Source organism: Cyprinus carpio, chromosome A9, assembly GCF_018340385.1.
Source record: "Cyprinus carpio isolate SPL01 chromosome A9, ASM1834038v1, whole genome shotgun sequence".
Classification (NCBI taxonomy): domain Eukaryota; kingdom Metazoa; phylum Chordata; class Actinopteri; order Cypriniformes; family Cyprinidae; genus Cyprinus; species Cyprinus carpio.
In genome coordinates, this window is record NC_056580.1 from 20675731 (window position 1) to 20688308 (window position 12578).

Sequence of the window (12578 nt, forward strand, 5' to 3'; positions counted from 1 at the left end):
CTAGCTCCTCTTTACCACCAGAGGTTGAATGGAAATTAGATGCATTATTCATTATGCATTGTCCTGTGGAATTGGTAATTTGTTTTATTTTTTTCATAGCATGAAACCTATGACAAATCTCATGCCAATTAAATAAATAGCTTGAAAAAGTGCAGATTTTTTCTCTTCAAATGCTCCTGTTTGTTGATCTGTTTTGAATTAGACACACAGAACAAGGGACTATGTACACTTTTAAAGTAATAGTTCACCCAACAATGAAAATTTGCTAAAAGTTTACTCACCTTTAAACCATCAAGATGTAGATGAGTTTGTTTCTTCATCAGAACAGATTTGGGGAAATTTATCATTATATAAATTGCTCTCCAATGGATCCTCTAGAGTGAATGGGTGCCGTCATAATAGGAGTTCAAACAGCTGATAGTAATCCACAAGTAGTCAACACTACTTTAGTTCGTCAGTTGACATCTTGTAAAGTGAAACGCTGCGTATTTGTAATAAATTCATCATTAAGATGTGTTTAACTTCAAACAGTTGCTTCTGGCTAAAATACGAGTTGTCTATCCACAATATTGATTTCTCCAGTGAAACAGTCGTCTTGAGTGAATCAGGTGAGAAATATGCACAGATCAAACACTGTTCTAAAAACAGTTTTGAAATGTGAGAGGACAACAGGAGATGGACGTTTTCACTTGAGGAAGAGTTACTATGGATTATAGACTTGTATTTTTGCTTGAATCATTGGTTTAAAGTGAATGATGTTTTTTTTTTTGTTTTTTTTTTACAGTTCTCCTACATTCAAGTATGATAAGCATGTGTTTTCTGCCTCTACTTTCATGAGTTTTCTCATGATGGAGGATGTTTCACCATGAGTGCTGTCTGGCTTCCAATTTGGTACAGGGTGAAGAGAAATAATTTCCTATCATCTCTCAACTGCACAGACGCCATCTGTGTTATCCAGAACGGTACATCTGAAACTCCTGAATATTCATCTCTCCCTCTCATCTGATTAGATTAGTCCCCAATCAGTTTGTGAGTGGAATGATTCTGTTTTTGACAATGCAGTTTTATTAGGATAATCACAGTTTGTCACAGCCCCTCACTCCACTGCGTTAACAGAGCAATGCATGTGACATGGCCCCCCTCAATTGTTTTGTTGCTGTATTTACTCATGAATAATGGAAAAGTGCCTCATGAATGCATAATCAGAGAGATGTTGGGCAGTACATCTGTACAGTTTTAATTGAAAATTAGCATGGCTATTAATCAACATATTTGGGCCCCAAAATCCCTCTGACACCGTAAAATTTGCTGAGTTGTGTATGTATGTATGGCCAAGGATTGAAACAAATGACGTTTTAATTGAAAAGCCTGTCCTGTATCTTCTCCTCCAGCTCTCTGAAGAAAAGCCACGAGGTTGTGAGGTCGATTAGCCTGCCTTTTGTACTCACGTTTGAAATAGGTGTATGCAAAGTTAAGGTCACTTACATTTGACTTTCCCTAATTTAGAATATCCTTGGAGCTCGTAAAAAGGTGGTCAAAAAAAAAAAAGAAAGAAAAAAAAAGGTTCGGCATATTTTCATGACTGAGGAAAAGGAAAATGTCAGTGAGAACAATGAGAAGCTTTTGTAAAATGTGAAAAGCATAAATGCATTGGCGGATAAATCATGCGCTTGTTATATGTTAAGGGATGACATCCCCCCATTAAACCACCCCCTTAATTATATCGTCATTTTATCTTATGAAGTCTAAATGAAAGCTGATGAATAACCTCGACTCTTCCGGAGGATGTTTTCAGTGGTGTAGGATCAGAGCTCGGAGGAAACTGGAACTCTGAAGATTTGTAAGAGGTCCTGTCACATGAGCTACAAATCTCACGCTAAGTAGCTGTGCTGCAGTTATGGTAATTGATACCAGTGTAGTTAAGGTGCAATGTGACATATTCACAGTGTGCGAGATGGAATTCGATGTTTCACTTAGACGTGTTTTATGTGTTCTTGTGGCTGCTCAAGCAGATGAGGGTCACCTATGTGCCTCATGAATCTTTAAACAGCTGCTTGGTGCAGCCATGTCAATAGTTGTTTATGTGTGTTTGTTTGTGTCTGTCTTTTTTTTTTCTCTCTTTCTCTTGCTCTTTTTCTCTCACACACAGAGTGATTCAGAATAGCACAGCAGCATAGCCTACATGCGAACGTCTGTTTACTGTACAGACTAATGCCTTCAAGTAAATACATTTGCATTTGTGGCGGCGTTTGCAGACTGTTGATGTATTTTTTTTTTTTTTATGGAGAAAAGGGCTATTTACAGCAATGCTATCATTTACTGCATGAAATCTGTTTTTATTGAATTAATTGTTTATCTGGAGTTCGGTGCTGTCTGTTTTGAATAATGTTGTTTCTACAGGGTTTTTGCTTATGGCTGCATATTGATTCTAATTAGTGTGTAATATTTGTTTATTTAATTTTATAAATGTTAAATTATTTTTTTGGGGTGGGGGGGTTATATATTCAGAACAGTTTAGAGAAAGTATGTTTAAAATGGTTCTGCAAACTTATTGCATTGTGTGTATGTGTTCTGAATTTATTTGATCAAATACAGTAAAAGCACTAATATTGTGAAATATTAGAATTACAATAACAATTACAAGTTTTCTACTTTCATTTGACAGTGTAATTTACAAATGCAAAGCTGAATTTTCAGCAGCCTTTACTCCAATCTTCAGTGTCACATGATCCTTCAGAAATCATTCTAATATGCCGATTTGGTGCTCAAGTAACATTTTATTATTATCATCAATGTTGCAAATGTTTTTTTTTTTTTTTAATCAAGATTCTTTGACGGATAGAAAGTTTATTTGAAATAGATTGTTTTTGTAACTACATATATTTACTGTCGCTTTTGATCAATTTAATCTGCCTTTGCAGATTAGTAATAATTAGGTACAGTACTAATTAGTCATTTATACTTTGTTAATATTTCTACTTTGAAACAAATGCCAATTTGCTTAAACACTTTCTGCAACCTTATTGCATTGCAGAACTTTACTTTTGCAGTAAGAGATGTATTGGCTTTAAGTTGCTAATTAAATTAGCATTCATTAGGATAGGAAAGAGGAAGAACGAATTGTAAATGAGAAACCTGTAATCATTCCATTAGCATTTCTCTTAAAGAACCACTGACAGGAAATGGTGCTGAAGGAAAGTTTTTGTCACAGAATGAAATCACTCTGGGGCTGGCAGTGCATTTTAAGCTAAATTCAATCAACTGGATTGTTTCCCATTTTCATTTGCATCCCTCAAAGATTAGCAAATTAAAGCAAGTGACATTTGTCTGAACCACATAGATTTGCATAAAACTGTCTTAGCATTTATTAAAGTAATTACTGACAATGCAGTGAAACTGTGTGGATGATATGTTTTTGCAAAATCACACCAGACATGTATGTAAACCATCATTCTTTCCTGTTCTTTAGGTAAGGTGGAGGTGATAGTCAGATGTCCTCTAAATCACATACAGTGTATCGGGACGAGAAAGTGCATTCACTTCAACAAGCTCTGTAATGGGGCCAAAGACTGTGAGGACGGTTTTGATGAAGGAGTCCACTGTCGAGGTGAGTACACGAAATTATAATGTCTTTGCAAGATATTAGCTATGCAGATGTTTATTTTGATCTGTCAGTATTAATAAGCTCACTGTTTGGACAAAAACAGCATTTATATTGACAGCCTAATGCTGCATATCTTTACACAAACTGGCTTTACATTAATGGAAGGCAAACAGGTGTATGACGCTGCAGGTGTAATGTTGGACACAATCATCTCTTGTTCACAATCATCCAAGCCACAATAACAAGCAGGTGGAGCCACCTGGACTCTGTGATATGACAATACTGACTCAGCAGTTGGCATTGGGTGGATTCCTGTTAGTAGAAGCGGCACACCTCAGGCTGGCCAAGAGTGCGACCTTTGGTAAACTGGAAGAGTATGGCACCCAGCTGGGCAGTGCCAGGAGCAGCTGATCCTGCCCTTTGATCCAGAACCTAGCTGAAAACAGGCCAGTGATCAATAAAAACAACACCAGATTATAATATCAGGTGGATTGCGGGGGTTTCCTGCAGGGTTGGAGCAACAACACATTTTTCTAGACTTGAGAGACTGGTGGAAAAATAATAATTACTTTTGAATTGCCTTTGAAATGTGACTCATGTACATGCTGTTAGGTATGAATAGTCAGTTGTATCCAAAAGTTATTTATTTATTTGTTTGTTTGTTTATTTAAGGAGCCTATTTCTGCCACAGAATAATAATAATAATAATAATAATATATATATATATATATATATATATATATATATATATATTTTTTTTTTTTTTTTTTTTTTTTAATTCAGACATTTTTTTCCCTTGCTGTTCTTCATCTCTTGCAGTTCTTCATCTCACAGTTCTTTTGGTTAAATGTCACAATTCTGGGATTATATGTCGAAAAAGTCGTAATTGAAAAAAGTCAGAATTGTGAGATAAAAAGTCAAATTCTTTTATCCCGTAGAAACAAGCTTTCATAATTTATTTATAGTAAATGTTGACAAATCTAAAATTAAAAATGTAAAATATATATATATATATTATATATATATATATATATACTATATATATATATATATATATATATATATATATATATATATATATATATATATATATATATATATATTACATTGTAATTCTCATATTATTTTTAACACAGAAACAAGCTTCCATAATTTATTTATAATACATTAAATAAAATAAAAAATATCCTAGTCTCAAAAGAGCAGTACATTTTAGTTTATTTCAGTTAATTTTAAATATGCTAATATTTTACATTCATTATTTCTAGATTTTGGAAATGTTCTTAAAAAATGCTAAATAGAAGCATTTTCACTACAGATCTCTTACTTTTGGATTCCACTGTAAATTCACTTCAAATTATATTTCCTCTCATAAAAACAGTGCACAGTTAAATATTATTGTATCTGTCTACATTGGTATATAAAAATGATATTACCCTTTGCCACTATATTAGCTCATTCCTTATGAGCCAAACCTCACTTTTCAGGTTTATTTGCCCTAGAGGAAGGGCTAACCTCCAAACATCTTTCTCTGACAGAAGAACCAATCGCCTTCCAGTGCAAGGAAAGAGATTGGTCTAGTTCAGTGGGCAGAAAGATTAAGGTTTTGACTTGACGTATTGCAGATAAAGAAAGAGGTGCTCAGAGCCTGAAGTGATGTATCACAGAAAGTTATCCTTGGGTGTTAGGAAGCATTAAGAGACATTATGTTCATTGTTCTCCTCCTCCATTTGTTTGTTTTTAGATACAGCTAATTAAGCAATGAGTGCCTGGGGCAATAAATCCTTTTTTCATTCCACTCTTGCTCAGTTTGCAGACTTCTTAGTTGCCGTTTACTTCACTGCAGTCATAGTGCAAATGTTTTTCAAACGTCTTCATTTTGTTTAGTTTTTCCACCTCTAATTTGATGTTTTTGCAGCTTGTGTGTAATGAAAAATTACATTAGCTTTTAAACCACATGCAGGTGTTATTAATGATACGTAAGGCAGATTTACATGTTACACAGAAGTGAAATGTCTGGACGTGTTTCTGTTGATGATTTAACTTTCTGCTGAACTAAGCAACATGGTATATTTCATCAAAGGGGCTACTTGAATGAGTAAACACTGGCCACTGAGGAGTTCGGGCCCGGGGCATTCAACATGTGTTTCCAACCATACACCTGCAGACGGGAGGAAATGAGGTCACCACAGAGAAGTTGGGGCATGGCAGCTGGGTCTTTGCTGACACTTTCCCTCCCACTCTCATAATAAATTTACATAATGAATCCCAGGATGGTATAACACAAAACTCTGCCCATATGGAATACAAAGACAGCATTATTTCACCTTCACACACTTTGGCAATTCTTTATTTTAATGATTGTCTTTCAGTGGAGTGGAGATTTTCAGAGATGGCAACTTTTTTTGTTGTTGCTCCTTTCTTTTTTTTTCTTTTTTTTTTCAGCACCTGGCTATGTCTTTTTCACTGTGCAAAATCTGGCTCCTCTCAGCCAGCACTGATACTTGACAGGTGGGGATGAAAAGAGGGCACATTTGAATTTAGGAGCTCTTAGGTGGAATTTTCAGAAGTTCCTCACAAGCTGTGAGCATACAAGTGGCAAGAAATGTGTCTGTGGTGACAGCATTTGGTCATAGTTACATGTGGTTATGTACATAAGGTCTTTCAAAGGTGCTTTCAAATACTTTTTTGACCATTTATGCTGCAACTCAGCATCAAATTATTATTATTAATATTTTATGGATTATGTATCAATCTCTCTTTTTTTCAGATTTGATTGACGCTCGTGCTGTTCTGAAAATACCTAATTTGGTAAAAAAAAAAAAAAAAAATTGCTTGTAAATCTCTAATTATGCGATATTGTCTCCAAATCTTGGATTCAGTCTTTTTTGCCATCTTGTTTTCTTTCAGTTAGCACAGGTTTTATATTTCTTTTTGGAACCAACTGGCCATAGGCTTTATTGAGTGCGTTTACATGCACATTCTTAAACTGGTTATGCTTAATAAGCTGCATGTAAACATGTTGAACTGCATCCCTTTATCGATGGACGGTCATAAATCGCTTAAGAATAAACCGATCGACACAGATTTTTGCAGATTATCCCAATTTCTCTGAGTATATAAGCACCTTAACCTGCATTCTGTCGTCTTATTAAAGTGCACAGAGTGTGTTTTACAGTAGAGGAGGAAGAAATATATTGCAAACTCTGACTTTTTCTTGACCCCCATTTGCATTGTCTTTATTCTGAAATGCAATAACAAATGAACACTCCATAGATGGAGTGGTAATTCCATAGATTCTGCTTGTATAATGCTCAGTCATTAAAAAGCAGCTTGTGATTCCTTTTCTCAAAAGCAAATACCAATTACAGTAATTACAGAAGTAGAAAATAAAATAAGAAGAAAGCTTAGAGAAAGTCTCTTTCAGTACAGAAGAAGTCTCTTCACAGCCCTGAAATGTGATTACAGAAATAATTCTCCATATGTGTTGTACATTAAAACTGCCTGCTTACTGTTCTACAGTTTTGATCTACCATTTGATCCATTGAGATGTTCCTCTCCCGCTTAAAGCAGAAACAAATCTACCTATCTATGGTTAAAGACACACAAAGCAATTAACCAGCATTCAAAGTTTTGATTTAATGATGTCTAATTTAATTTGATAATATTTCAGCACCGTTCAAAAGTTTGGGGTCAGCAAAATTTGTAAAATGTTTTTGAAATTAGTCTCTTATGCTCCCCTAAGTGTGCATCTATTTATTCAAGAATACAGTAATATATAATATAACTTTGATATCACCATATTTTGATATAGTTGTACAAATTTGGGGAAGACATTGTTAATAGATAGCGTTGCTTTTGCAAAGTAATGAAAAACAATGTCACAGATGTACCTTCCCTCCCTTGCTTTGCCTCTCAACAGCATTCAATTATTTCACTTGATTAACTTTTAATTTCCAACAATTCATATAAATAAACAAACAGTATCCCTTAGGGTCAGGATGGCAGCGGTAACAACAGTACAAAAATGCAGTGCAAGCCATTTCCTGTTTTCTCTTCAGTTTAAAGAAAAGTGGAGTGCATTCACCTACACAAGCTATTAGCATATTTATTGAATTTGTTTTATGTAATGATACGGAATATCATCCAGAACACATTAAACATTCCCCTTGCTAGCTGCTGGTCATTTTCAGATGAAACCGATTATGTTCTGTGATGCTGTACACTATGTGGCTGTTCACTGTTGTTTGAAGATGGCTCATATTGTTAGTCTCAGTGGGTCACAAACTTTTAATTACCAGGCTACCATAAATGTGAAAGTCAAGTACCTCATTTGAATAGTATAATGACAAGGTAGCACTCAATGTGCAGTTGACTATGCTTCCTTTGGGGATAGTTCTAAATCATAATGTAGGGTCACATTTGTGCAATAATAAGCAATCACCGTTGACTTTTTGACCCATCTGAGTTCATAAAGGCATAGGCTAACTCTAGAGGATTAACCCGGGACTTCTTATTCCAGGATCCTTCGTTCGTTTTTAGTCTCATTGTCTGATTATTTTCACTAATAGGATTATCTAGAGGAGAAGGAACAGTCTTGTTGGTAATGATCGCAGCATAGCACAGCTTTGCTAAATATGCTTATGGTTTTTATGCATGACTTTTGTTGTGCTTTAAACTGAAGGTTGTGTGATATCTCATGATGCAACTGAAATCCTATGATGCAACATGTAAAATGCCAACACTTGCCCCTTTTTTTTTTTTTTAATTAAAAAAATATGTAGAAACATTTTTTCACTTAAAATTGCTAATTGCACATTTCAAGGAAATGACAAGTAGCACATTAAAATAGACATAGTATTTTCTTGGAAAATACTGTATACTATACTATATATAGTCATTAGACTGTAACTGACTTAAAGCTTGGCTTCTTCTAGCTTTAACCGCTGCTCTTTTTGACTTCTAAAAATGCCAGTTTTTTACATCAGTATTTGATGTGCTTCTCTGTTTATACTGTATCATCTGAATCATCCGTCAAATCATTACCTTTTGTAGTGTTTTGAAATAACCTATTACAATCTGGTGATATCAAATCCAATTACAGCATTATTTTTTCTTTGAAGGAAGGGAGGTTTAAAAATGCATTAAGATGCTAAATGATTTACACTGATGCTTTTGTCTTGGAATTTACATCATGACTGAATACAGAAGATAATTTGTAATGCTTATTGCATCTGGGATTAATAAGTAACAGTGTGAGAATATTCACAGCTTAGACATTCTTCAAAATAAATACATTTTATATGTTAAAATAGAAAACTGTTGTTTTAAATTGTAAAAAGTTTTCACAGGATAACTGTTTTTAACTGTTTTTTGTAACTGTAATAATAATAAATAATTTCAGCCGTGGTGAACATAAGAATGTTCTTCCAAAAACTATATGTGTGTGTGTGTGTGCGTGTGTGTGTGTGTATACACTGTATATGTATATCAAATTATTGTAATATAATTATGGAAATGATTTGTGCATTTTACATAAACAGATCTTGATAAATACGGCATACTTTAATGTCAGGAATGCATCAGTTTAGATACATACTGTGAGAACTTTAATTTGTCAAGAGAGTACCATTTTTAACAAATCTAATTCTTCTCTGGCTTATGGCATGCTTATTAAACACTATTTCTTCTCCAATGACCATGGCTTGTGCAAAGATTAGCATCTTAATTTGGTCCCAGATTGATTAGGGGGCCCTGAAAACCAGGCAAAGGATTGGATTAAGACAGACCTTGGAGAAACAAAGGCCATGAAGGTCTCCAGAGCTGGCCTGTAATTAATCCATATGGGGAAGTAAAATCACAGACTTCTGCTGCTCTTTCTTTTCACTCATGTTCATGTTTGTGTGGGTGGGGTAATAAGTAGTTTTCAAGCCATCTGTGTATCAACAGAAGAAAGAATCTTCTCTAAGTTATTGATAAGAATAACAACTTTATTTGTTTGTTTCATGCACATAGATTTTTTTCTATTTTATCGTTTTGTTCGGGATTTGTTTAATTGATTGTTTTATTTGTTTTGAGCCTCTCATTAAATTAATAATAGTTGGAGATGTGGTCTGGTGGGCAATGCTTAAATATGCATAGACAAAGCTAAAATTTCAGCAGTCATTGCTTCAGTCTTCAGTGTCTCATGATCCTTCAGAAATCATTCTAAGAATGATCAATAAGCATTATAAATGTTACATTTACATTTACATTTAGTCATTTAGCAGACGCTTTTATCCAAAGCGACTTACAAATGAGGACAATGGAAGCAATCAAAAACAACAAAAGAGCAATGATATATAAGTGCTATAACATGTCTCAGTTAGCCTAAACACAGTATACGTAGCAAGGGCTTTTAAATAATATAATAAATAAAAAGAAAACAGATAGAATAGAAAAAGAATAGAGCAAGCTAGTGTTAAAGGTCTTTTTTAGAAAATTGTATAATAAATGAAAAGAAAATAGATAGAATACAAAAAGATTAAAAAGGTAGTTAGATTTTTTTATTTATTTTTTTTAAATATAATTAGAATAGTGAGTGAAAAAGTTAGAGGGTCAAATAAAGATGGAAGAGATGTGTTTTAAGCCGATTCTTAAAGATGGTTAAGGACTCAGCTGCTCGGATTGAGTTGGGCAGGTCATTCCACCAGGAGGGAACATTTAATTTAAAAGTCCGTGAAAGTGATTTTGTGCCTCTTTGGGATGGCACAATCAAGCGATGTTCACTTGCAGAATGCAAGCTTCTAGAGGGCGCATAAGTCTGAAGTAATGAATTTAGGTAAAGTGGTGCAGAGCCAGTGGTGGTTTTGTATGCAAACATCAATGCCTTGAATTTTATGCGAGCAGCTATTGGTAGCCAGTGCAAATTGATAAATAGAGGTGTGACGTGTATGCTTTTCGGCTCATTAAAAATTAATCTTGCTGCCACGTTCTGGATTAATTGTAAAGGCTTGATATAACTGGCTGGAAGACCTGCCAAGAGAGCGTTGCAATAGTCTAGCCTGGACAGAACAAGAGCTTGAACAAGGAGTTGTGCAGCATGTTCGGAAAGAAAGGGCCTGATCTTCTTAATGTTGGATAAAGTAAATCTGCAGGAACGGACAGTTTTAGCAATGTGGTCTGAGAAAGTTAGCTGATCATCAATCATAACTCCAAGGTTTCTGGCTGTTTTTGAAGGAGTTATGGTTGATGTGCCTAACTTGATGGTGAAATTGTGATGAAATGATGGGTTTGCTGGAACCACAAGCAGTTCTGTCTTGGCAAGAAATGTTGAAAATAGTTAACAATTTTCATTGTGTTGCTTAATATTTTTGTTGAAAATGTGATAGGATTCTTTTATGACTAAAAAGTTTTGTATAAATACTGTATAATTACTGTCAGTTTTGATCTATTTAATTTAAAAGAAACATATGGGGCAGCAACATAGATTAGCACCACTGAGTGTGAGTAAATAATGACAGAAATTCCCCTTTAAGGCACTCAAAGTCCACTTTTTGGACTTACCACTTTTTTTACCACTTTTTTTTTTTTTTTTTTTTTTATATTCCTATTTTCGAAAGTCATAGGATGTTGTCACCTAAGGCAACAAGTAAGCCAGGACTCCCACTGATCTCTTGCTATTTTTTTCAAGGCCTTTAAAGTTAGTATCTGCCCCTGACATTTTTTCTGCCAGGGAGCCAACGGCTTTCTGGTGTCCCCTCATGTGGCAGCGTACCTTGACCTCAAGCATAGTTTGTGATGCACAAGGGGAGGCTGACTCAGCACAGGAAAGACGTGAGACTGGATTTATGGCAGCGGTGACAGGGCACAATAAGCATCAAGTGTGCCTCGTCACTCGCTGTCAGCAGCATTCCATTATTACGCTCCCCCACTGTGGTGAGCCTTCATGTGGGCTGGGGTGACAGTGATTGGAGGAGAGACCCTCCGTTACAAGAAACATAAGTGCTTTGCCATAGAGAGAGAGAGAACTTTACTATTTTACTACTTCTGGCCCCAAAACATTCTAAAGTAAAATTCTTATTAAAGGGATACTCCATCCCAAAATGAAAATTTTGTCATTATTCACTTACCCCCATGTCATTCCAAACCCGTAAAAGCTTTGTTCGTCTTTGGAACACAATTTAAGATATTTTTTTGAAACGTTTTGTTGAATTCAAAACAAATGTACAAAAATAACTCCAATAGGGACCTCATTTTTAATTTAAGAAATTGTAATTTATCATTTTCAGCAGCATTCAGGTCATATGAAAGCACCCACAACCAGGACACATTCACTCTAATAGTGCACATAACCGTGCTACAGGACACATTTACTCTATAGAGAGTGCGAGAAAGACAGAGAATGAATGGAACTGAATGCAACATTTGCTGAATGCAAATGAATGAAACAGGCCACTCTACCTAGAGACGTGTCTTTAAAAATATCTATTTAAAATAAATGGTGCATTAAAAAAAAAAAAAAAAAAACACAAGTGCTGAACTCACGGCAAACTATTCACAATAAAAACAGTGTGCATGCTTATGATGATTACTGTGCTTTTCAGACAGTGCAACAGATGACCTTTCAGGTGTTTTTCATTAAATTGATATGCAAGTCTTCACAAAAAAAAAAAAAAAAAAAAAAAAAAAAAAAAAAAAAAAAAAAACTGGCTTACAGTCAGATAATACCAAAGCCTTTTATTTTCTTCTTAAAAAAAAATAAAAGAAAAAAAAAGATGTTAAGAAAATATTCTTTTGGTGGACTGTCCCTGATTCTGATTTAATGTTGATCATTCTCTGAGATGATTTCTGTATACTTTTCTGTAACGTTGCCTAGCAAAGCAATGCGATTTGTCAGCATCAGCATTGTGTATATCTCTCTGTCTGGCTATGTGTCTGATCATGAGAGTGTGCTGATGTTTGAAAGCAGATATAACGATTAGTCCTAAATGTC

General features: G+C 34.8%; 1 protein-coding gene across 1 annotated transcript in view; it reads left to right on the forward strand.

The window, feature by feature from the left end:
• LOC109095779 (low-density lipoprotein receptor-related protein 1B-like) overlaps positions 1-12578 on the forward strand; it is a 281776-nt gene that overhangs the window by 108629 nt on the left and 160569 nt on the right. Inside the window, exon 3 of the mRNA XM_042764066.1 lies at positions 3470-3607. Coding sequence (XP_042620000.1) covers positions 3470-3607 — 138 coding nt within the window. The remainder of the gene's footprint in view (positions 1-3469; positions 3608-12578) is intronic.